We start from the raw sequence: 27,243 nt of genomic DNA on the forward strand, positions 1-27,243 counted from the left end.
TCTTTGCTTGAATGAAATGCAAAGTCTCATATAGAGTTAATCGAGTGTTCATTTCATGGTGTCTACTCTAGATAATCCAATGTGTTAAATGTATAAGTAGCATAAATCTCCATTCTGTGCTGATATACTGCTACAAAGTATCAGTGTAAGGCTGCATTCACACTACCGCAAGGGGGACATATATACGGCCGATATATGTCCCCCATAGACGGCAATGGGCGCCGTACCGCTCCGTACCCTGTGAAAAAATAGGACATGTCCTATTTTTTCAGGGCATACAGCGCCGTGCGCCATGTATACCTATGGACAGGGGCAGGGGGTGAGTATCGCTGTCCCCCTCCTCCTCTCCCCGCGCGCTGCCGTCTGCCCGCCGTGCTACGGTACGGCGGGCACCGGTCATGTGAATCCAGCCTTAGGCTCTGTTTAAGGTATATGCCAGGAAAAGGTCCCTATTTATTCTTTTAGGGCGCGTTCACACGTGGAGTCAACTATATGCATTAAATGAACACCACAAATATGTGAACAGGGCTAATGTATGATACATCAGTCCAACCTGTAATGCCATTCACAGACTTCAAAGTAAATTTGGAAATGGTGATGGAGTGAAACTTGCAATGAGTTATAATGTTGTGGGTTGTTTTTCCTGTAAAAGAAAAAATTCAGTGAGTTTGACGTTTCAGACTTTTGATCACTTGTCATCTTTTGTATTTGTTTTGCCGCAGTCAGCGGAAATGTGGTGCAACTTCTGCAAATAGTTTGGTTCAAGAAGCCCAGCCATTTCCCTGAAATATGTGCAGCTTGGCTGTGCACTGGCTAGTGCGGCATGCCCTGTCATGTTATCCCGTCATGTAATATTAATGAGTGCAGTGGCAGGGAGTTATAAATGGTTGTATTGATTGTGTCCTGTGTACACACTAGGCCTCGTCTCCTGTGCGGGGAGGGGGCACTTTGTTGCAGGCAGAGCTCGTGCTGAGCTTTCTGCTCTCATCAGTGTTCCTCCTCTCCTGAATTCATGTGGGGAACATAATTGCTTGACACCCACTCATGGAAGCCTTTTCTTGTTTCCTCTATGCTGCAATGAGCTTGGGAGTTGATTTCTGGTTTCCAGATGCAGAGATGTAATCCCAGGTAGCAGACTATGCACGTACCTACCTGCGTTATACTGGATCCAGCTGGTTCCCTGCTATGTATATTGATTACACAATGCATTAGTGGTTGTCAACAAAGTGACCTCACTAGGTTTGTATCACATGACCGGCTTGGATATGCTGTGTATATGGGGAATATGTCTTACTAGTCCCTATACTTGATGTCATCAAAGTTTGTGAAGCATATTATGTTTCCATTACTCAGCTTTGCTCCATTTCTCTTCATTCCTAAATTCCTAAATTGATAAATTTGCTATGGAAATTTTAGGTAAATTGCATAATGTTATAAGTAAATAATTTCATAGGCATTTCTTAACCTTCATTGCTCTATTTTTGGTACACTCTTTATTGTAAAATTCTTATCTGGGCAGCCATCTTGCCAAGTTACTAGTTTATTTGTCTTGGGGTGTATTGAAATTCCATTGTGTCTGCGTGTGTTTAGTACATTATCTGCCCTTATGACACAATTGGGGCTACCACACAGGCAACCATTTATTTGAAATTTAGGTAACGGAACAGGATAATGGAAGCAACAGACTTGGCCAAAAGTTGGGTTCATAGTTGTGGACTATGCAGGAACACATCTTTATAATATACTAGCTGTAACTAGTGTTGCCCAGAATAGTAAATAACTACTCTTGACAATAACGGATTAGAATGTGTTAACAAATATACTTTCTGCCTGTCTGTCTCGCTATCTCTATGAATATTGCCTCACATAAGCATCTGTAGTAACCAATCAAAGTTCAGAGCTTATATTAATGACCTGTGGCAAAATTGAATCTGAGCTGTGATTGCTTGCTTACTGCCTCAGTAGCCAGCAGACTATGGCTCCTGTATATGGTGCTTTATAAGTGATTTCAACTCAATACCTAGCCTATGACGTTCAATGAGTCACGGAAAGCATTTGTGCAAAATTTGGTGATTATAAACGCGACAGTCTAGATTACATTGGCGGACACACACAGCTTTATATATTAGATGTGAAGGAAGTAACATATGTAAGCTCAGTCCTATGCTCCATTGTAGATGTATATATTTCTCTTACATAGACCATTACCCCCTAAAATAATTGCCAGGTGCAAAAATACGCCTGGCAATTGTCCTCTGTAGCTTGTGGGCTGAGCGGTCCGACACAGGCTGCAATCCTGAAGGAGGAGGGAAATATCATAGGATCGCTGTGCGCTGGACCACTCTGCAGGACATTTGATGCAGGGTCCACAAGACCAATAATAAAGCTCCTTTCGCACTGCTGATATTAAGCAGCGTGTAAGGGGTATGGTTATTGGCTGCCCCTCTACAATGTGTTGTTACAGCGGACACAGATCTGACTCCAGATCAGGGGATGCAGCTCCCCCTTAAGTTCTGTGCTGTGTGCCATGGCTGCCAGCAATGCTCGATCCGGACTATCATTGCTCCCCTATCACACAGCTCTCATTCTAAACACTGTGCCACTGCTAGGACGCCACTGGGGTTCTCCAAACACAGGGTTTAGAAAGATGCATGCAGAGAAGATGCAAAGTGCATCCGCTCTGCATGTCTGTATACAGATCACATATAACAGTGGACTTATATTAACATCCCAAAGGATCACTGTTATTTGTGATCAGGATGAGAGATCTGTACCTAATGGTACACACTTTGTGTGTGTGGGGGGGAGAGATCTGGCGGCATCCGCCACAGTCTGATCCTGGGGGGGGGGCGTATTTGGCGGCACAGCCGCAGTCATGTCTTGGGAAGGGGCCTTTGGTGGCATCAGCCATGGTATATACTGGGGAAGTCGTTGTTGGCCATTGTCTTAAGGGGGAGGGGGGCGGGACACCGGCAACAGGGTCATAGTCTGTAGGTTGCACTTTTGTGGGGAAAAAAAAGGTTGTGTACCCTTTGTTTACTGCATGATCTAATATTGCTATGACTGCCTCAAATTGCTATTTCGTCTCAGATGATACTGACTGATGATTTTTATATATAAATAGTGTCTATAACATTATATATAGCTATGAATATTTGTATTACCGAAAATGTCATACTCCTCAAAAATAGTAAGAGGAATATTATTCTGGAAAATTACTATTTTTACTGTCTCAGAATGTCTTAAGATTTTCAGATTATCAAGCTGATCCTTGTGTTCCTGCACTGTAGTGTGTATCTGTCCGTCCGTCCGTCTGTCTTGGTGAAGTCCATTCCCCTTAATGCATTACTTAATCTCTCCCCTGTCCTTCCAAGCTGTTCAATAATAAATGGGCTGATCTCTGGATGAGCTCATTGCACAGAACAGACAGCGGCACTGGATGAAACTGTCTTCCCGTCAGGATCTTTTCACTTTGATTTTAACCAAAGCTTTGGTTGCTATTGTATATCTGACCTGTTCTGTTTAACCACTTATGGATCTCCCTGCACCACTTGCATTAGGAAATTAGCAAAATCACCATTTAGTCCAATAGCCAGATGTCCTTAACCTGAATAGGATCTTCTGGAGAAAATAAGTTTCTACAAGATCACAGCTTAGCCTGAACAATTCAGTAGTAGTCTCCTACACATTGAAAATATAACTGAGCATAGTCATGGTGTCTCTGGTTCCTCACCCAGGAATCTCTGTAGGTAATATTCCAATGGTCCTCAGCACCACACACAGTCACCCCTCTGATTCCTTATCGTGAATGGATTTATAAATCCCCACAACCCCCAATGTATGAGAAAATATAGAGATGGCATAACCGTTTGGGGAAAATGAGGGATGTTACTATTGGTAAATGCCCAGCAGCAGGATGTTAGGCTTTTATTGTAGATAACTTAAAAAAGTTGAGAGGTTTTGGCTGAATAGTAACATACAGGAAAATCCAGCCCATCTGATTCATGGTTCCTGTTGATCCCAACTAGTGTCAGCTTCATTACTAAAGTGCTCCCGGTCTAACTCCTGGTAGAGCCTCTGTGTATTGTGCCTTTTCCTTTTGAAATCACTGCTCTATTTGGAATTGTACATCTGAAACAATGTTTTCATTTCCCTGGAAATACCCTTCCTTAACAACGACTTGTATGTTAAATCCACGCTTCCCCCAACCCCATGTCTCATCAGTCTTTAGGAGTAAGAAGTCTGTAAATGTGATATATTTATGTACTGCCGCACAGGACTGTGTTATTATCACAATGATGTCCTCTTCTGGGCGATTCCTTTTTATGTAGAAATAAATCTTTATAAGCTGTATATATAAGACCAGTAAGGAGTCGGGGATGGAGAAGAATCTTGCTGGGAATGCCCCCTCTTGACTTTATTGAAGTCCCATCATCCAGGTACATCGTCATAACACAATGGCCCAGGCATCTGAAAACTAGTGCAATCTGCCCAAATAATGTGCAGTTAATGTGTCAGATAATCCAATAGTGGCGCACGCTCTTAGTAAATCTGTTTTTGTTTTAAGTATGTGATACAAATGAACTTTAGGGTCAAAACTGCTGACATATTCCCCTACGAGGACTGTGTAGCCTTTTCCTTGATATACTGTCCTCATGGGAAGCAGGACTCTCTTTTATTTTTCTTGTGTTCTTGCTGTTCTGGGTTGGTGTCTAGTAGGAAACCTCAATGTAGGGTTTTTTTTGTCTTGTCAGCAATGAAAGCCTACTGTGGATTTATGCAGAGCGGGAGACATTCATCAAGTAAACAGATCAGGGAAACCTCCACCCAGGTTAATAAGTGCTTTGATGTGTGGAGTCGACCAGTGGCGGGCATGGGTGCGATGCAGGAGTTTATTTATAGCAGCACAAAGGGGCGGAATAATTTCTCTGGAAAGACTGACTATCAAAGCATTGCTACTGTATATGAAAGTGAAAACTGCAAGGGCTTTGCTCTCATGCACAATTTTATTTCTAATTTTAAAATTTTAGTTACGAGTGTAATAACATGACATTGTCATTTTGCCAATTTCTCAGCATATGCTCCAAGTAATCATCCAAGATAAAACCAATATCATAAATATTTGGTTTTATACTAACTTTCTGTGAGACATTGAAGTATAGATTTTTCCAGATTTGTAGCTGGACTTGGAGTAATGGTAGAGGACCCTCAAAAGGTTGTCTCTGCATTTGAGCTGCTGCTGACTCCCCCCTCAGATTTTATCATGAAACTTGTTTGTCAACTTATTGTTCTGTACCTGTCACTGCAGCGGACACCCTTCCACTTTACAATCCATTTCTGTCTGCCCTACATCTCCTTTTTTTTTCTATCATTTTTCTTTCATTTATCTTACTATAACATGCTGACTATATTGAAGTTTACATTGAGATTTCCAAGATCACCTACGCTCTGCATTTAGTTTGTTGGTATTCGGACTGTACTATATGTAATCTCATGAAGTCACATCAGCCTTCATGGTCTTCTTCTCCTCTCCATCCACCATGGAGCCTGCTTTGCCTCATCCCAATGAAAGTGTGCATTTTACAGGCTACAAGCAGGGGAGGTAACATGATCCTTGTTTGTTGCCCTTTTGATGCAATACTCATCCGCTATTGTCCATGGGAAATGACTGCCGTGGCTGCAGGTATTCTCAGGATTAGGACCTGCTATATCTTTTGCGGTGTGTGTAGTCGACAGCCCATGTACATTAGTAAATGGAAAGTAATGGGACCGTGAGCAATGGCCTAATTCCCAGTATCCTCTGAAGTTTTTCTCATCTCATACCTTTTTATCGAATATCTTCTTCTGGGACCTACACCAGTCTGCATTTGGTTAACCTGTAGTGCAGAAGAGATGCTAAGCACACGCTCGGCAGGATTCATGCATTTGTGTCCGAGTGCTATGAATCATAGAGGCTTCCTCCTTAGGGGTGAGGAGCCACATGTTTCTGAAGTGGGCGATATCCTGTACGTGATTGTCCCATAGAGCTTTATGAATATCATTCTGCTTTGGATACAATGGTACAATAAAGCCTCCAAGGAAATTTATTATAGGCGCTACAATATTTTCTTACTTTTGTAGTAGTCTGTGCCCCAATACTACATTCCGTGGGCTAACACATTTAACATTATTCACTTCAGTTTCTGGAGTAAATAAAGCTCTAATTTCCCAGTTTAAAGAAGACCTGTCACCAGAATTTTACTACACTGACCTCCCCATATCACCTAAAATTAGCTCCCAGTGAGGCATTGTTAATTAATTACAGCCATTTTTCTGATATGCAAATTTGCTTTTTGGATTCTTGTCTAGTGGTTTTGACTCTTCTATCCCAGGCTGACAGTGAACCACGCCCCATTATTTTGACTGACAGCTCGGGGTCTCTTCAAATCACTACCCTGCCTCCTTGTACTTTGGGACTGTCTGCTAATATTCAACTACAAACTTATAATGCTCTAGTTACTTAAAGGACATATTATCAATTTTTTTTTTACATGGTACTTGCGTTACATTTGTCATGTTGCTAGAGTGACATCAACGCAGATCCATTAGCCTTCTAACAATGGCAAACTGTATGTATGCGATCACACCATCTATGCCAGTAATTTTCAACCTTTTTTGAACCGTGGCACACTTTTTATACTTAGAAAATCCAGGGGCACACCACCAACCAAAATAGCACAAAATGACACTAAAACAGTCATATTATACATATAGTTAATAATATAGATTCTAAATTTATTTTTCTCACTCGGTGTGAAACCTGGGCCTGTTTCGATGAACACAAAAGGGATATCCTGGCAGGAATGGTGGAAAGACACACACAATATACTGCAAAATAAAGGGGTACAATGAGAAGTACTATGGCCATGAGGCCAGAGTACGAGTGCCAGCTCATATACTCAGCATATGAGCTGGTACTTGTAGTACTCCAGCCTCATGACTATAGTATTTCTCATTTTACATTTCTCTGGGAAACAAAACACAGGTGGCACCATAGTTTGGGGAACTTTCCCCGCGGCACACTAGTGTGCCACGGCACACTGGTTGAAAATCACTGATCTATGCTATCACATTAATTCACAGCAGCCTCCATGGATGATGGAGAGGAGTAGAAGTCCATGGAGGCTGCTGTGACTTCGTTATTACATATAGTACAGTTTGCTATTGTTAAGATGCCCTGATCACATGACATGAACTGATGAATAGTAAAGAGACATAAGGCATGGGGATGAGTAGATGAGAGGGGCGAGCAGTAAAAACCCCCCTCTAATTCTAGGTAATCTGTGAAAATGTGGTGACAGGTTCCTTTTAAAGGACACCTGTCATCAGGTCTGTGTCACTAGTCCTGTCACCTCTACCTGTTGGAGCAGCTCACAAGTATCCCATCCCAGCCTTTATCTAGTTATTTCATACATTATTCATTGTAAAATCATCTATTTTTTATCATGTAAATGAGGCTGGTCACATGGTCAGAGGCAGTGATGTCACTCCTGTTCCCCCTCCCCTCTCCTCCCCCTGCTCATGTCTGTGTGTAATGTATAGTAAAGCATTGCTAGTGTGTGTGCTGCATCTGCTGACATGCTGCATCCTCCTAATATACAGGTGAGAGACACAGACATCAGCTACACATGAATCTGACATGTTCTGCTGTAACATGGCTGCAGCCTGGAGCTGCTGTATCTCTCCTAAACACACACAAATGCACACACAGGCTGCAGGGGGCGTGGCCACCAGCACCAGGAAGCACATCATTATACAGCCTCACACCATTATACAGGCTGTCAGTCATGCACTGGGGGTGTGGCTGTGCCTCCCACTCATGAATAGAGTGGACAGCTTGAATATGCTAATGCTTCATTGGACATTTCACAGGTCATTTGCATACAGCTTTAGGACCTCATTGCTTAGGTTTACAGGCATGTAGCGGGACAATGAAGGGATAGAGGCAATGCTCTCTAATGGCAGTTTATGAAAATATATTTAGTTTAGGGGGGTTATTTTGCATGACGGGTTCTCTTTAAGTAAAGGATACCCATATTTCTGTAACCACAGTAAAGGGTAAATGACTGCTGTTATTATTTTTTCTTGGGTACTGTGTGAAATGTTGGTGCTATACAAATGATTTGTTACTCTGGGGAGGTTTATTATGATCAGTCATAGTTTACCATCTATCTATCTATCTATCCCTGAAACTCCTATCAGTTATGGGCAGTTTTTGTAAGTGCTTTTTGGCAAGCTCAACAAGTGTGGGGATTACTCTGTAATGATAAGTCATGTTACATTGATCATGAATATAGATTTGTATATATAATATATTAACTTTTTTTTTCCCTCTGTAAAGGATATCCTTTATGGGACACCTCCATCATGAAGCTGCTGTGTGGATGTGAAATGGTACCTTGGCATCTCTGTGCGGTGATGTGAACAGCTTATTTGACCCCTGAGGATACTCTGCTGGGTCATTTTTGACCACCTCATTGTTTTTCTGTCTCTTTGGTTTGGGAGTCTCCTAGCATCAGCTGGGATTTGGAGAAATAGCTCTTATGGTATATTAACATGGACCATAGCAACAGGGAGAAGGATGACCGACCACGAGCAACAAAGGCTTTGCCAGTACGGACTGGTCACAGCTCCCGGCCGTCCAGCTCGACCACCTCCTCAGGGGTTCTTATGGTGGGACCCAACTTTAGGGTGGGAAAGAAGATTGGCTGTGGAAACTTTGGGGAACTACGGTTAGGTAAGATAGTTGTTGTTATTATTATTGTTAACTAAAATAACATGCAACACCAGCTTGACACTTGCTCCTGAAAGCTAGAAGCAGCCACCACCACCATCTTTCTGCAGGTTTTGTTACAGAATTTTAGATACAGAATTGGAATTAACAAAAAAAAGGTAGTTGTATTGCCAATATGCAGTTCAAAGAAATCTCGGACTTGTCTTCTGGTGGCAAGAGACAAAGGAAGCCAATCCCTCAATTAGTTCTGCAGGCACTGAGGATCTCCATAAGCCTCACCATATCTGTTTCCTCACCCACATCAATTAGTTTGCTTCCAAAGATTTTGCTTCCAAAACCTGGGAATAATCTGTGTTCCATATTGAAGCCCCTTCAGCATACTCACAAACAAATGTGGACACAGATGGGTACGTGTTATGTAACTGGCCAGGAGACCTATACTAATGAGTAAGGATTTTGTAATTGGTATCCTACAATTTACCTGAAATAACAAAGTAGTGGGTTATAATTAATTCTGTTCCACGACTACCTGGCCACCGATTTCCCAAGGATACAATATATATAAGTGGGATAGGAACTCCACAGCCATCCAGAAAAACGTATAGTTTTTCCAAAGAAATTAGGAAGTGAGATATTCCATAGGGGCATGGAAAAAAATTTAGCCATGCAGCTCTAAATACTAAATACCCACCCCTCTCCTGCACGTCACAAAGGGGCTACACTAATATAACCAAAATCTTGCACAAATCTGGACCCCCAGCGGCACACTAAAGGGCGCCAGCATTGTCCAGTGGCCGTAAACTGCAGATTGTACAGCATGGAGGTGAGGAGAACCCAAATCGTCTCCATCCTGATTTGGCTCTGTGCTCATTGTACTGGAGTGACAACCAACACCTACCATTTCGAATTTGCCATTGCTGCAAGGAGCTCACTGCCACCATTTGCGGACGTATGGGTCTATGCAAATTTAGCTGCAAATTACTACTGCTTTAACCTTATCTGTTGAAAATGATGAAATCCCACAGAGAATTGATGCAGGTTGTGTTTCAAAATACATTTTGCAGGTCAAGTTGCACATTGTGCAAAGAAAATCTCTTCAAAATATGATTGGATTCATATTATTTGTAGCCATGGACAAAGTTTTGATGGAAAACATCAAATTTTTCAGTTTTTTAATTTTTTTTTATTTTCATGGTGGTTGTGGATTTTGTGTTTTTGACACAAATGTAACACTGTGCACAGTAATGGGCATTTTCAAGGTGAAAAGATGTTACAAAATATAGCACTGAAGGCCAATTTAGGCTGTGTAGCTTAAATCTGTCCTTTAAAGGACAGATTTATTTATTCTTCATTCATTCTTTACTGTAGGGGATGGCAACATCTTAAGTCCAGGGCCGGCCTTAAAAATTCTTCATAAAAACCTGCAGATGAGTTGGAGGTGATCTTGTCTATGTCGTTGGCGCACCTTTTGGCTCCGCCAAATGATTATTCATGTTCAAACAACCCCCCTCCCCCTACTCTGTGCTTTGCCATGCACTCGCGCACACACATGGTCGAGACCAGGAGCGTGCTTAAAAAAATCAGACAGTGCAGCCAAGAGGTGTCCCGGTGACATAGGCTGGAGCACCTCTGGCTCATATGAAAATTTTTATAAAGGCTTTTATTAATGCACTAATACAGCCATTCCTAGACATAAGATGTTGCCATCCAAGTGGAGACTTGTCAAGTGCTGCCCTGTTTACCAGTGTCCTGGGGATAGGATGGCTGCCCTGGCACTTTTCTATGTAATAAGTCTTTATAGTATATTTTCCTCATGTTCTCTACCTGGTGGCAGCAGACATGTTATTGTTTGTTTTTTTTCCTCTGTCCCATGGATGCTCTGTGTTTATTATTTTGGAGGAATTGGGGTACATTCACACGGCAGCACACTCTGGAAAAGATAGAGCATGCTCTATCTTTTCCCAGTGTGCGGCGCTGAACCGTGCACCGTACCGCAGCCATTGCCATCTATGGGGACATATACGCGTCCACATAATGAGCCCTTACTCAGTATTCTGTGAGTTCTGACTTTAAACATCAGTGAACATTCTGTCTTGTGGGGCTGAATGACAAGCCATTGAAGGCATCTATTTGTATTTGGAAGAATAGTTCTAGAGTTCAAAAAGTTCTTCTCCATGTTTTATTCTTTACATCTCTCCAGGTTTAAGAACTTTACAAAAATTGTCTATTTGCAGTTGTAGCTACAACCTTGAAGGACACCATTAAAAAAATTAGCCTAAAGCAGTGATGGCAAACCTTTTAGACAGAGTGCCCAAACTACAACAAAGACCCGCTTATTTATCGCAAAGTGCCAACACAGAAATTTAATTTGTGATTTATACTCCATTCTCTGTCACAGTTTTCATTGATACCAGCACCCTGAGGACACCAACAAAGCAGAAAATAGTCCCAGGTAGAGCTGCCACTTAGCTCTGTGCAGAGCAAGTCCTGGTCTGTCTGGGACTGCAGGAAGATACCTGGAGTCATATCTGGTGATGGCCTGAGTGCCCACAGAAAGGGCTCTGAGTGCCTCCTATGGCACCATTGCCATAGGTTAGCCATCACTGGCCTAAAGGATAGAATCTAAATAATTAAACTACTATTACTTAAGTTTCCATTTTTCCAAAGCTTTTCCTCTGATCCATTAACAGCATTAATTGATCGGTGTTTTAGCAATCGCATAGTAGCAATGGACTGGAGCCCACTTATTGAAGACTACAGTATGGTTTTTCTAGGTGCTCTGTAGATAAACTGTGACATAATCTGTTGTCAGTAGAGGACACGATGATGGTGCCTTCTATAGAGTCGTTTTTGTCTTTTGAATCCTGTCTGTTTCGTCTGTAAAGTAAATGGGTAATTGCTGCAAAGTGAACTTCAAATTTTAAGTTTGTCTACTGTAAAGCATAGTGATCCTTCCAGATTTTGAGACTTTTTAAAATCTAGATGGTGATCTGGAAGACTAGAAGAAATTATATTAAAGGAAATCCACAAGTTAAAACCAAACTTGGTTGAAAAAGGTACTCTTTCCCGTTCTCTCTCCTAGACAGTGTGTCAAACATTCACTCTCCTGGGCAGTCTAAGATCGTTCATAAGCCAAGGCAGGGTCATTGTCCGCTGACTGTATGTTTCTGCAGGTATGTAATTGTCTCTGTATTCTTTCTCTTTCAGGCAAGAATCTTTATACAAATGAATATGTGGCAATTAAACTGGTGGGTATACAGCGCTCATGTTTGTGCTTTTGTCAGGAATACATTTGTCTCCAGTTTCCTGACCTAAATTCCAGCTTCCTTCCCTTTCCTGCTGTTAAGCACATGTATAAACTAAGGCTGGCTTCCTCGTTCAATGTGTCAGAGTTCACAGGTCACATGAACGTTGTGAAGTGTCTTCCCATTTGTTTCAGTAACTTAATGCAAATTGTACTGCAATTGGTCTTGCATACCTCCCAACTTTTGGGCGAGAGAAAGAGGGACAAAAGCCACTCCCCTTTTCTAAACACTCTCATTGCCCCACCCACAAGCATAGTGTAATGTCTACCTTAATGGCCCCCACATAATATAATGACTCTTACTGTGTCCAACCCCCCTATGGACCCACAACTCCACAATACATAAAACTTTACATTTGTTTTCCACTTTTATCTCTCCAAACTTGTACATAATACGATCTGTACTCCTACCCCACCCCTCCTCACATGGTGTGGAAACTGTTCTCTATCCCCATCATATTGTGGCCTCCTGTTCTCCATTTTCCTGTTACGGTGTACCCCTGCCCTTTAGCCGCCTCATGTGGCGCCTGTAACGGAAGGACAGCGCCAAAAAACTGGGACTGTCCCACTTAGTCCAGGATGGTTAGGATGTATGATCATGTGTTGAAACCTCTTGCTTTACCAGTACATGAAAGCCCTATTACTACATTATAGTATGGAGTTTAGATCATAATTTAGAGCATAAATCAGAAGCCAGTTCACATAGAAGTTTCCCCCACAGCCTGCTGTTTATTCTTCTGTTCTCCTACTGATCTCTGTACTAGGAAGAACCCCTACACAAAAGTCATCTACATGAATTTGACAGATGCTTTACATTGGTATGAGACGCCCTTGGTTAACTGAGTGTCTGTCTTGCATGTTTTTATTTAGTTTATCTATTCTATCAGTGGGTAAAGACAGTAAAATATGGGAAGTTAATAAGAACAGAACTGTTGAAAGTGTTGTTATATTGTGTTCTTTCAGTGACTTGTATCCACATAGAACATATTTTCTTCTTTCTTTGACTACTTTTGTCTTAGTCCAATAATCCTAAACTTAACAATAGTAAAGCTAAAGTTTTGAAGAACTGCTGGAATAGAGGAAACTCCACCCATGTCTATAATGCCAACCAGCCGACTGCTGCTAAGAAGCTAGAAGGAAGTCGTTAACTCTGTGCTTTGTTTACCTGACCTTGATTCCTAATTCCATTTACTACTTGGAGAAAGGATCCATGTCTTACAGCTTTTGTGCAGATGTTATTACATTCCCTGTACTGCACAGGCAGCCTTAAGTCTATTGGTTAGTGCTTACAAAGTACTAAACTGTGAAAAAATGTTATCCCTTTAAAGGGAACCTGTCATCAGGAGTCCTTTTTCTGGCTCTGCCATGTCTCCATAGAGAGTAGGGTACACCATGCCAAAGAGTTTTTTGTTATTTTTCAGAAAATCCAGTTTTACTCTACATTAGATCAAAGTTTACCTTTGTTTGCAGAGCTGTGTCCCTAGTCCCATGGGAGTGGCCAGTGAGGGGTGGGGCAGATATGTATATGGGGGACATGGGAGGTTTAATTTATTTGAGGCATGATGCAGCAGTTTCCCCAGGGTGAGCTTTGCATACAGAAAGGTAAACTTTGATCTAACTTTAGTTTTTTTTCCTGAAAAAAAAAAAAAAATTTTACTATTAAAATGCTTTGGCAATGTGTGCACTATTCTCTATGGGGATATGGCGGAGCCATAAAAAGGGCCACTGATGACAGGTTCCCTTTTAAAATGAAATCTACCACTAGGATCAAGGATTGTTAACCAAGCACACTGGTGTATTATTTCAGAATGCCCACACAGGACTGATTGGGCGGCACGGTGGCTGAGTGAGTAGCACTTCTGCCTTGCAGCACTGGGGTCCTGGGTTCGAATCCCACCCAGGTCAACATCTGCAAAGAGTTTGTATGTTCTCTCCGTGTTTGCGTGGGTTTCCTCCGGGTACTCCGGTTTCCTCCCACACTTCAAAACATACTGTTAGGTTGTTTAGATTGTGAGCCCCATGGGGACAGGGACCAATTTGACATGCTTTGTGCAGCGCTGCGTAATCTGTGTGCGCTATATAAATAAAGAATTATTGTCTACAGCAGCTTAAACCGCTAAATTGCATGGGCTTTTCATGCAAATTTTACAGATTGAACAGTTGCAGATAATCAGTTTTGTATGGAATATCCAGGAATATCATTTTAGTTTTACCTATCTTAAAAATGCATGTAGTTTACAAATGAACATATTAAAAAAAACATTTTTTATTATGTTTTGTCTTTTAAGGAACCAATTAAATCCCGTGCTCCTCAGCTTCATCTGGAATATCGGTTTTACAAGCAACTAGGAAGTACAGGTAAATAGTTTGCTAGTTTTAATAGTTCACTATTTGTCTTTTGGATATATAGAAACACATCCAGTTTGCTCACCCAAGTGTCCTCCTGCGAGCAAGCCATGCAGCGGTGCCCGCTACCAAATCCTCGACTTCCATGATCCAACATACAAGAAAAAGTAGCGGTCTGCGGCACTCATGGAAACAACAATGGTATGGCGCAAAGAAAGCAGCGGGTGCATATTACATGGATAAAAAATGCATAAGATCAAGTGCGTTTCTTTTAATCCATGTAATATGCACCCGCAGCAATAATAAGGGACAAGCTTTCTTTGCACAATACCATTGTGGTTTCCATGAGTGCCGCAGACCGCTACTTTTTCTTGACTATTGGTATTTGGGATGAAGTGGTTACTCCGTATCCTATGGTATTACCCACATGACATGACCCTCCAAGGTAAAATAAATTTGACTGCACACAGTTTCACAGACATTTTATTCAGCTATGGCTAATAAAGTCTTTGGTTATAAGGAGAATAATATTTTGGTTAAAAACTTTATTTTTTATTCAATGTGTTTTCTCAGCAGTTCATGAACAATTAGGTAGATGCTGCCCATATGGTGGCGTATCTATGTGACTATATAGATTCAGCAGTTTAGATGTATATTTAATGCATATTTAACGCTCCATACTTTTTCCTTTTTGTTTTATTGAGTGATTACTGCCTGACTTTTTTTTTTTTCTCCCTTTTGCATAGTCACAGGACTAAGAGCTTTAAATAGAAATTAATAGATTTTCCATACCTATTCATTCAAAGAACCCCACAGTTTCTGGTTTACTGGCCTGCAGTGATTGCAAGCTGTGCATGCACAAATGATTGTAGTCAGTCAGATGGTGGAGAGGTAATAGCCTGCAGCAGTCAGGTGCAGACATGTCGTGGCTGCAAGGCAGTACATAGTGACTGCAGGAACAGAGAAATGGTGGCACAAGGACTTAAATATAGATTTACCATGCACAACATCCTGTACATGGAAATTTTTTTATTTTTACCTCCCTCTTAGGAAATATCATAAGTATGCAGATTTGAGCATTTGGAGCTCGGCTCTGACCTAAGAGAGAAAGGAGGTAGGCACCACAAGACTGTGCTCTTTGTAATAAATGGACCATGCACCCAGGGAGCGAGTCCTTGCATCATAGTGAGGTCTAGGTGCAATAGACTTTCCTGTAGGTTTTACTGTGTGACAATGATTTTTCATCTACACTATATCATCTACACTTATTTTTTTTTTCCCCATCCGTTATTAATATCCTGCTTCTTTTCTTCTTTTGTATGGAAATAAGAAATGTGTTCTTGTGCTAATAGTTTTTTTTAATTCCCATTATACTTCTCTTTTCCAGCTGATGGGCTTCCCCAAGTTTTCTACTTTGGCCCATGTGGAAAGTACAATGCCATGGTACTGGAGCTTCTAGGTCCAAGCTTAGAAGACTTGTTTGACCTGTGCGACAGAACTTTCACCTTGAAAACTGTGCTAATGATAGCTATTCAGCTGGTAAGCATACCTTTTATATGGTCACTAACATCCCCTTTGCATCTTTTTTTTCTTTAAAATCACCTGAATTGTATTTCCCTAGGCTTTGTCCCTTTTTGACAGTTTACGTTGCCATTAATGAAATTCATGAAATGTGCTAACCACTGTACAAGACAAGAACGTATTGCATTTAGTGTAACTTTGTGCCGTCCATTTAAAGTTTTTGAAAAAACTGACAGCGTTTGGCCATTATTCACTGGAGTCCGCCAATGACATAAAGCTTCATTTTTATGGCGGCCTCTTAAAATATTCCAATTAATTGAGGACTTGTGCTTTAAAAATAACTAGTAGAGCAGTGATCATCTAATGCTTGTGTGAATGCACATGTCTGCACTCAATGGAATCATTTAAGAAGCTGAAATAATTACGTAACAGTGGATACTCCGTCTTTTATTATCCATTAAATATTTTTTTAATTTTTAAAGGTAGTTATCATAAGCCTACAACAAATTTGAGAATTGCCCTACAAGAGGTCTGATACCAGGAGATTTTCAATTAAAGCTTCTCATTAAAGGAAAGCCACCATGAAGGAGGGAGAGATTTCCCGTCCGGGCAGCAACTACATCACGTTTTTCACAAACTCTTGGATGCAGCTGTTGCAGAAATAAATTTTTTTTTAATCCTTAAATATGCAGGCTACTGGGGACGTGGAGTAATCTCGTACAGTTCCGGGGTCAAAGGCTACTCCACGCCCCCCCCCCCCCCCCCAAACACCTTTTCTTTTCTGTGCGCTGCTTCTTGTCTTTTACGTGCACATAGGCTAGTTAAAAGTTGACAAACCTGGTCCTGCTCCTACGATCTCTGTGAGCTGAAGAAACTGCAGCAATGCAGAGAGACTTTAGACATCAGCTGGTGCGGGGCTCAAGTCAATGGACAGGCGGCATTGATAAAAACCCCCTTTAGGCTATTTGTTTGTTGATCAGATAGCACACAGGCAAATTAATTTCTATTGGCTCGCACATGGTCGTGGTTTCCAGCTTTGCAGTTTTGACATGAACAAATACAGAAATCTCTACGTAAAGAATTACAGACGGGCCCCTACTTAAGAACACCCGACTTACAGTCGACCCCTAGTTACAAACGGACCTCTGGATGTTAGTAATTTACTGTACTTTAGCCCTAGGCTACAACAAACAGCTATAATAGTTATCAAACATGTCTGCAATTAAGCTTTATTTTTAATCCTGGTTCTTATGACAATCCAACATTTTTTAAGATCCAATTGTCACAGAGACCAAAAAATATTTGTCTGGAGCTACCATTATAGAAGTCGCAGTTGCGACTTGCATACAAATTCAACTTAAGAGCAAACCTGCAGAACCTATCTTGTACGTAACCCGGGGACTGCCTGTATACTAAACTCAAACTAAAACCTATATTTTCTTAAAGCATCCATTTACCCCAATGTAATAAAATTGCCTTGAGGAGTTTATAGAATCAGGCACCTAAAGGCAGAAGAGATTCTCATCTTTCAGAGGAAAAAAAGATTTGAGCATTTCCAGAAATCTTAAAACTATAGACACAATGATATTGCTCATATTGTGTATGTGGCTAAGGAGGCATGACAGGACTTCTGAAGTGTTTGTTTTTGTTTTGTTGTTTTTTTGTTTAATAGAAGCACTGGCTTGAAAATGGAAAATTTACTCACACGTCACTGTTTTTACATTGGTGATTGTTAACCCAATCCCAGTGTGGAGACTACACAGAAGTATAATGGGAAAATATCTACCTTTTCTGTGTTCTGACCCGAATACAGGCGGTCCCCTACTTAAGGACACCCGACTTACAGACAACCCATAGTTACAGACGGACCCCTCTGCCCCATGTGACCTCTGGTGAAGCTCTCTGGATGCTTTACTATAGTCCCAGACTGCAATGATCAGCTGTAAGATGTCTGTAATGAAGGTTTATTGATAATTCTTGGTCCAATTACACCAAAAATTTTGAAACTCCAATTGTCACTGGGGCAAAAGAAAAAAAAATGTCTAGAACTTCCATTATAAAATATACAGTTTCGACTTACATACAAATTCAACTTAAGAACAAACCGCCAGACCCTATCTTGTATGTAACCCGGGGACTGCCTGTACTGATTTTGTGCAATTGTATTCTACATCATTACTTGTAAGCTAAAACCAGTAGTAAAAACTACTGAAAGTAATGTATTTTTTAAACCTACTCTTGTTTTTATAATTGCATTATCTTTTTATATATTCTTTAGATATCAAGGATGGAATATGTTCACTCTAAGAACCTCATTTACAGAGATGTAAAGCCAGAGAATTTCTTAATTGGTCGCCAAGGGAATAAGAAAGAACATGTCATCCACATCATTGACTTTGGACTGGCCAAGGAATACATAGACCCGGAAACCAAAAAGCACATACCTTATCGGGAACATAAGAGTTTAACTGGAACGGCCAGATACATGTCCATAAACACTCATTTAGGAAAAGGTATGATCATTGTCTGATGTGCACTTCACATTTTTTTATTTTTTTTTCTATAGAGCAATAGAAATAGATATAGTATAATTATAATTCTTATTATTCTTATTTTGAGATAAGCAGCTTATTCAGTAGTCGTAGTCTAATTCCTTAATGGGGTTTCCCAGACGTAGCAAGTTAGGTCCTTTCCACAGTATGGGGCCTAATTTGCTGATCAGTGGGGGTCTTGGGACCCCCACGGATCTCAAGAATGGTGGTCCATTGTACCCCTGTCATAACAAAGGCACTGACGAAGACTGCAGAGTATGGCCCTTGGCATTCTCGGTCAGCTCCATAGAGCTGAATGGAACAGAGCCCCCTAATTTTACCACAAAAAACTGGGAAGACCGATTTGACTCGTGTGTAAGCCTAGGGTGAAAATTCATTGGTCTTTGCCTCCCCCCAGTATACAGCTAGCCAGTCCCCTGTATATAGCCAGAAAGCCAGCCAGTATATGGTCAGTCCCATGCCCAGCAAATAAAAATAATAAACTCTGTACTCCCCTTTCCAAACTCTGTGGGGGGTTTACAGCTTTGTTCCATTCACTTAATAGGGGCAGGCCTGCAATACTTCACCAGCTAGTAACACCACGGCACATTTTGAAGACTACAGAAATGGAACAAGATGATATTTAAACTGCTTATCATTGGGGGGAAGGGTTATACTTGGGATACTGTGGTACCTTTTACAAATTAAGAAAGTCTGGTTTGCAGTAGACTTGAGTATTTGGAGGCACATTGATTTAACTTCAAGGTCTGCATGTACCACATAAGTTTTGCTGCAAAATCCATAGTAATTTATGTAATATTATAATAAGTGATGGTGCCACTATATAGCAAGATGCCTGTGTTCTTGAGCAGATTGATAAATGGTATATATTGTTGGTGTATGGAAATTTGGCAGGGTTTTTCATAGCTTTGTTTGGTCCTTGAATTACAGACACTGTGGCTGCTGCGGCAGTAGAGGAAATTGTTTTTTCTTGATGGCTAATGGATTTGTCTACAGTGCCACCTTTTAAAATGTTATTCAGGCAACCCAGTCCCGCGGTTACAAGGTGAGAAGTAATGAGGTGAAGACAAGTCTCCTATGCAGTCGTATAGGGTATGCCTGCTGCCTCAGGACTAGGCAGGCCATTAGGTTGCTCTAGTAAGTGGCTAAAAGCTGTGACTGTAGGCACATGTGTGCGGCCACCAACTAAGCCCCATGAATGGAATAAACTTAAGTAGAAAACTTTCCTAATAACCTGTGTTCTATTAAAATTCTATGGTATGATGTGAATGATTGTTGATATATGTAAGGAAGTGTAATATAAGCTGTACGTAATCTTCCCAAGTAATAACTATGTAAGATCAATAGCTGTATTTGGTATAGCGGGACATCCTCCACCCTTCATACATCATTTATCATCGGATATTAGCTGGAAAAGCGCTCTGTTATGACCATCTTCTATCCACAATTAGCCTGAAAGGTTTCTTTTGGTATTGCCCTATCTAGCTTTATGATTGGATAAAATGTTTGATGCTTCAAGGGAACCTTTCACCAGGAACCTCATTTTTCTTTAAAGACGGGTTGCTGGAGTCCATTACAGCTGCATTGCACATATATCTTTCTGCCTTTTCTAAGCATTTTGCATTTGAGTATAATTGTGTGCTTTAACTTACCTTGCACCGTGACAGAATCCTCTGTGTAGTCCTAGGGGTTGGGCTTTGGTTTGGATACATTTAAAAAAAACATGTGACTTGTCTGTACTGCAGACTGCTCAGCTCTCAGCCCCCAGCTTTGTGCTCCTGTGCAGCTCCTCCCTCTCCCTTTTGAGGGCTGTGAGCTAAGGAGTAGGCAGCACAGACAAGTTGCATGTTGTTTTTTTAAATGGATCCATACCAAAGCCCAACCCCTGGGACTACACAGATGATTATGTCAGGGTGCAAGGTAAGTTAAGACACAATTATATTGTAATGCAAATGCTTAGAGAAAACAGAAAGACGGACATATTTGCAATACAGCTGCAGAGAGTTTTTACAACCTGTCCTTAAAGAAAACCTGTCACCAGGGACTTAATTTTCACAAAGTGTATATTGTTTGATTTAAAGGGAGTCTATCCCTTCCCAAATTACCCCGTAAGTACATAGAGCATTGTGAAGGGCACTTAATATGATTTTCAGACTTGTCTATCCTGTTTTCTAGCTATATATATTGATGTAAATTATATTTTTTGATACCAGGGTCTTTGACTTGCATGTAGGGACAGACGTTTTCTTTCTGTGGTTCATGGTTGTCCCTTTTTAAAGCGGCAGCAATAACCAACATAGAAAGAGGGTTAATTTGCATAAATTATGAAATCATAATGTGTAATAAAGTTATTACCTTTAGGAGCTGGTAGATGTGTTTTAAAGTCATGCTTTTTACAACAGCAGGTGCCATGTAGGTAATGTTTATATGCATTGGGTTGGTTCCAGGGAATGGGAGCTGAGCTGCAGTAAGCGGACATGGGCACTGCACATACTTCTGGGTTTGTATACAGTGATTGTTCCGGTGTTCATAATTTCAGCTGGACCCCAGGTGATGAACATGACAGTTCTTCTGAGAGAGAGAGGAGAGTTGTAGTCCTATACAGTTTTTACTTTCTCATTGGAGCTAGTCATTCCTCTATGATGGCTTCTTTGCAGTGTTAGAAGTCGAATGACAGGCATTTAATAAGTATGTGTTCACCATTGATTACAGTGCATGGTTGGGATTGGCTGTTGGCTATAGAGAATGCATTGTTAAACCTCTTATTATTCTCTGTTGCTAGCTGTTTGACAGACTCTGTAGAGGAACATTGCATAATAGCATGATTTCTATGGCAACTACAGTGTAAAATGTTATTATATCAATGCTCTTACAATACTCTGCTTAATTCTCACCTACACTCCCTCGCTATTTCAGTGGAAACATTTGCATTTACATAGATGAATCCATATAATGCTGCTCCATTGAAAATGTTCTCTTACCAAGGCATGTAAAGACACTCACAAATAACGTCCTGATTATTGCTGGCAGAATCCGCTGTGCACATTACTCTTCTAGGAAGGAAATGCTTCATAGGCTTTTTTGAAAAGAAAAAACATTGTAACTTTATACTTTGATGTATGACTAAGTTTTATGGTTATTGATCTAGCGTATGAAAACAAGAGGATCTTATAGTAAGGAAATAAACTCGTTTACAGTCCATGAACCTGGCTTCATTTTGTTTACAGCAGCATTGCTTAACCCCTTTCTGGACCAGGCCTTAAAACGCTTTAATGACCGCAGCATTTTTGCAGCTGTGTTTTTTTTTAAATTTGACACACAGGTTGGGTACAAATAAAAAATTTTTTAACCCCTTAACCACCAGAACCTATTTGCTTTTGCATTTTTCTCTCCCCACCTTCAAAATCTATAACTTTTTATTTTTCCATGTAAAGAGCTGTATGAGGGCTTGTTTTCTGTGTAACAAATTGCAATTTATAGTGACAGTATTTAATATTCCATGCCCTGTACTGGGAAGTGGGGAAAAAAATGCATTAAAAATTGATAAAATACATTTTTCTTGTGGGCTTGGAGTTTTACTGATTTACAAAAATGGATCTAATTTATTTTTTTATACTTCCGTGTACAGAGCTGTGTGTAGTGTCCTTATTTTGCGAGATGAGATGACATTTTCAATACTACCTTTTTGAGGATTTTTACAGCCTTTTTATCACCTTTTATTATTATTATTTTTTTTTTTATATGTTGCAAAATCTAAAAAAATAAATTGGCATTGTCTACTCTGGGCTCTATTTTCTGTTACGACGTGAAATACTGGGTATAACCTTTTATTATGTTTTGATAGGTCCCAAAATGTCTTAACAAAATGTTTGATTTTTACTGTTTATTTTTATCAGTTCTAGGGAAGGAGGGGTTGATTTAAAATTTTATTTTTTTTTTTAAATTTCAGATCCCCTAAGGTACTTTTAAGCCTAGGTTGTCTGATCCTACCATATACTGGCATACTACAGTGTATGGGGATTTTCCGCATCTGTTAATATGGCGACTGGCCATATTGTTTTTATCTTATTAGGAAATATTGTTTGTTTTTTGTTTTTTTGTTTTTTTTTATATTTTATTTTCCTCCTGTAACTGGTGCATCTGTAAGGGCCCCAGTTACAGGGGGAAGCTGTCTGTTCAGAGCTCTACTAGGTCTGATCAGACTCAGCAGCTCTGACACCTGGCAGACCTGGCGATTAAGTGGTCATTGCGGGCTCCGATCTTCACTGCATAGCGCTTCTTCAGCACTATGCATTGAAATCTGTAAAGGTGTAAACAGTTTATTATCACTTCTCCTTTTTTCACTGTATTTTGCTGAAGTAGCACTATGCAGTGAGAAGGAGAAGGCAGAAGCAATAATATACCTCTTCTGCCTCATCGCTAGGGTCTCTGGCAGTGTCTGACAGCCTAAAACAGTGGTGGCGAACCTATGGCACTGGTGCCAGAGGCGGCACTCGGAGCCCTCTCTTTGGGCACCCAGGCCATCACCCCAGAATGAAGTTCACCAGACAGGACTCAAAGAATCTACCTGCAGAATCTTCCTACAATGATAGATGAATTTGCCCTCATCTTTTCAACTGCGTTGGTGTCCTTGGGAGGCTGAACGATTGAAAGTTGTCAATGAACAAGGAGAAATGCATTACTGCTTAAATTGCTGTGGTGGCACTTTCCAATAAATAAGTGGCTTTTGATTTAAGTTTGGGCACTCAGGCTCTAAAAGGTTCGCCTTCACTGGCCTAAGACCTTGTGCCTTCTCCATGATCTGTGCAGGAGAAACGGCAGGGATCTCAAAAGACTCCAGACCCACGCCTGCCGACAGCTTTCCTCAGTAAGCAGACTAAGAAGAATTAAAGGGGTTGTCCAGTAAAATAACTTGTACTCTCCTGGTAAGCTACAGCACCCTCACTGCCGGGTTCAATTTGTATAGAGAGGTCTAGAAGCAAGAATTAATAGAAGCAAGCCTTTTTTTTTCTGTAGTGTGCATTGTATCTGAAAGACTTTACATATCTAGATAAGATCCGTTTTTAAATTAGTTGCCAGTATACTAAGTGTCACAATTGCTGTGTTTTCTGCGTGATTCAGCCAATGTCTCCCTCGGCTCCCTCATTACCCCATCTCAGTCGAGTCACTGTTAAATTAGGCCAATGGCTCCCTCATTCCACCCTCCCGTAGCTGCGTGAGGGAGGGGGGAATGGAGACGTTTGCCAAGTTATACAGTGACTTGGCTGAAGAGAAAACATGCCTCTTGTCACTGTTGTCTGTTGGCAACTAAGTTTTTAAAATTTGATTAAAGATATGATCTATGGATTTCTATAATAAAAATTGAACTGGAAACTGTAAAAAAAAAAAACTTCTATGGGATCCTGTTATGAGGCTTAACGGTGAAAATCTGATGATAGGTTCCCTTTTAGTCATTAGACACTTTGTCAGTCATCTTTATCACAGCTCTCTATGGTGTACGGAGAGAGGAAAATGTAGCATACTTCAATGTTATGAATATGAATAACTGTAAACCAAAGTTTAGCCAGAATTTCATAAAACAATTGTGTAGATGACAATTGGTAAAGTTAAGCTGTCCTTTAAATAACCCAGTGTCATGTAATACTTGGAATCTGTTGATGAAGACAACATTAAGGTGTATTCATTTCATTTTCATTTCCTAAGAGCAAAGTCGAAGAGATGATCTGGAGGCACTGGGACATATGTTTATGTATTTCTTACGAGGCAGCCTTCCGTGGCAAGGTCTAAAGGTAAGATCTTCTTCTTCCTTCCTTCTTTTTTTTTTTTTTTTTTGAGCATTTTTACTAAATGTTAGTATTATGATAAGATCATACAATATTCTGTGTGCCTGGTTGGTTGATCCGGCCAGTAGCATATGCTTGTCTCCAAAGATTAAGCCATGCATGTCCAAGTACAGACTATTCTTGAAACTGTGAATGGCTCATTAAATTGGTTGTGGTTGTCCAGTGATGGCAAGTCGAGCACAATGCTAACTTGCTGAGTGGTGGGGTCTCAAAGATGGGACCGTCAGGATAAACTCAAGATCACCCAAGATCATTGGAGCAGCTAGTCCTCGATGACCTCCAATGTGTTTTCACTGGACAGGTGGTATAGTATGGTTGCTTTATGACCGTGGCAGGTTCTACATGCTTAAATGTCAGCTTATGGCAACACTCCAATTTCTATTCATGTAGTCAAAGGCAGCCAGAATTGTTCCATGCGTTCTTAGAAGTGAAATGTAACAGCCTAAAATAAATGGTCACTGTGCTCCTCCCAGCTATTTTGTGTGTGTGTGTTTAAGAAAAAAAACACATGTATTTTAGGATCTCCTAATTTATATAAGCTTATTTCATATTTACATGTTTGCTCATGATGTAGTGGGACACAGTTATACAACCCGCTGTATTTTATTTGTGGTATCAAGTTTATACGTTTTAGCCATTAATGTGCATCTGGAACATTTTTTTAAATTATTTTAATTTATATTGTGTAGTAAGTTGAGTATCCTTTGTGTGATCTTTTTTTGCATTCACTTATTATTGCTGTTGCTGTCACACTTACAGGCAGACACGCTTAAAGAGCGTTACCAGAAGATTGGGGATACAAAACGGAACACTCCTGTAGAAGTCCTCTGCGAGAATTTCCCTGGTAAGAACATTTGACTCAGTAATATGACTTAGGGCTAAGGAATAATTTTGGACCACATGACATGTAAGGAAATCTACCAACAAAATCAAGAATGATAAACCTGGGATACTTACTCATAGATCCAGGTAATTTGGCTGTGGTAATCTGTAATAACCACTATAACAATAATAATATTTGTTATCCATCACCACCCTCCTTCTAAAATCAACTTTTAAACCTATGCTTATAAGCCATAAGAATTCTGCAGAGTGTTACCAGAGCCTCTCTGGGCTTTAAGTTCACAGGCTGTTACACGGTCTCCCCCTCCGCATCTACTCAGCACCCCCGCCCTCTGCCTGATGTAATCAAAGGAAGTTTCAGCACACGGTGGGAAGGACAGAATTGTCCTTTCACAGTGTAACAATCTATGAATCTGCTGCACTGATGAGCTTTTGTAACTCCCACAGAGCTCTTCTGGCACATTAGCCTAATTTTAAAAGTTAATTTTAGAAGGAAGAAGGCCATTGATAACACACACGAGATTATTACCACAGTCAAAGTGCTTAGGTGTCTGTGGTTCATACATGCTAGATTTCCTTCTAGTGCAAAAATCTAGCAGGGTCGGACTACAGCTTGCAACGTGACCATATTGGCTAGGTGCAATGTTTTGTAGTGAGAGACGATGCCTGCACAGCAACGTGCACTCTACTCTGGCCGAAAACAGATTCCTCTCTCATCGGGGTGTAATCTGTTGCTAGTCCATTTGTCATCTGTTATTTGAAAAACCGAAGGCTGGAAAATGATTGTCACATGATTGTATTACCTATAAACTGAACGGCAAATACGGATGGCACACTGGCGAAAATATTTGTGTGTGTGTAGCCTATGAAGGGCAAATATCTAAGAAAGTTGGGTGCTGTTTTTAATATATATTATACCACTATGTGTAGTATAGCTTACCCCTTTTTCAAAATGGCACTTTATAAACTTTGTACAGCTACATTTATCAACTGTATATATGATGCAGCTGTAGGTTCTGAGGAAATTAAATGTACCTTCTTGTGTGAGGTACAGAGGGGAAAAAGTCCTTAAAGCAGAGCTTGAAGCTATTCGGGGCTCCCAGGACACCCAGGATGAAACCTCTATTAGGCTAAAATGAATCACTTTGATGTTTCCCCTCCCACATGTTATATTTATGGAGCCCTCTAGTGCAGTGGTCCCCAACCTTTCTTTGCCCAGGGACCGGCTGTAAACATATATTTTCTCCACGGACCCGTAGGTGGGGGGGGGGGGGGGGGATACAGTCTGGTTTCTGTTTCATAGCCAAAAATGTAAGTTTGCATGCCCCACATAACTCCCTGTGTGCCTAGCTTATATTGTCCAGTTCCTGAAGAAGCCCCCCCCCACCTTCTACTATCCCAGCTGAACTAAAAACAAAAAAAATACTCACCTTCCCTGTTCCCCTGCAGCAGTCTTCTCTTCGCTCACCGTCAACAGAACAGTGCCTTTACATGGAAATTAAGTAATGGGAGAGAAGACTGCTGCAGGGGAATGGGGAAGGTGAGTATATTTTCTTTTGTTTGTTTTTACAGAGGTCCAGCGCGGCCTGGAACCAGGTGTTCCATGGGCCGGTCTTGGGGAACACTGCTCTAGTGTAGTGGCAACAATATCAAGACCTAATTGTAAATGTTAGACAAGACATATCTGTATGTATTGATTGGGATGTTGGCACAGATGATGACTATGATGATGATATTGTTCCATTATGTAAACCATGTATTTTAATTTGTTTTTGTTTTCTTCAGAGGAAATGGCAACTTACTTAAGATATGTAAGAAGGTTGGATTTCTTTGAGAAGCCAGATTATGATTATTTGCGGACATTGTTCTCGGAACTTTTTGAACGGAAAGGATACACTTTTGATTATGTTTACGACTGGGTTGGCAGGCCAATTGTAAGTTGCTGGGTTTTTTTTCCCCCATAACATTCATATTCAATCCAACATCAAAATCCATCATGATAAACCAGTTGCACTTACTCATTGATCCAGGCACTGTGAATGTGGAAATCTTCTTAAATTT

At 40.6% G+C, this 27,243-nt stretch overlaps 1 protein-coding gene across 4 annotated transcripts in view; it reads left to right on the forward strand.

Annotated features, from left to right (window-relative positions):
* CSNK1G1 (casein kinase 1 gamma 1) overlaps window positions 1-27,243 on the forward strand; it is a 51,742-nt gene that overhangs the window by 11,377 nt on the left and 13,122 nt on the right. For all 4 annotated transcript variants that reach the window (XM_072147930.1, XM_072147928.1, XM_072147931.1 and 1 more), the window contains exons 2-9: window positions 8,381-8,776; window positions 11,981-12,021; window positions 14,366-14,435; window positions 15,811-15,962; window positions 18,223-18,457; window positions 24,200-24,285; window positions 25,099-25,183; window positions 26,968-27,116. In XM_072147930.1, coding sequence (XP_072004031.1) covers window positions 8,596-8,776; window positions 11,981-12,021; window positions 14,366-14,435; window positions 15,811-15,962; window positions 18,223-18,457; window positions 24,200-24,285; window positions 25,099-25,183; window positions 26,968-27,116 — 999 coding nt within the window. In that variant the 5' untranslated portion in view covers window positions 8,381-8,595. The remainder of the gene's footprint in view (window positions 1-8,380; window positions 8,777-11,980; window positions 12,022-14,365; window positions 14,436-15,810; window positions 15,963-18,222; window positions 18,458-24,199; window positions 24,286-25,098; window positions 25,184-26,967; window positions 27,117-27,243) is intronic.

Source organism: Engystomops pustulosus, chromosome 4 (assembly GCF_040894005.1).
Source record: "Engystomops pustulosus chromosome 4, aEngPut4.maternal, whole genome shotgun sequence".
NCBI lineage: Eukaryota > Metazoa > Chordata > Amphibia > Anura > Leptodactylidae > Engystomops > Engystomops pustulosus.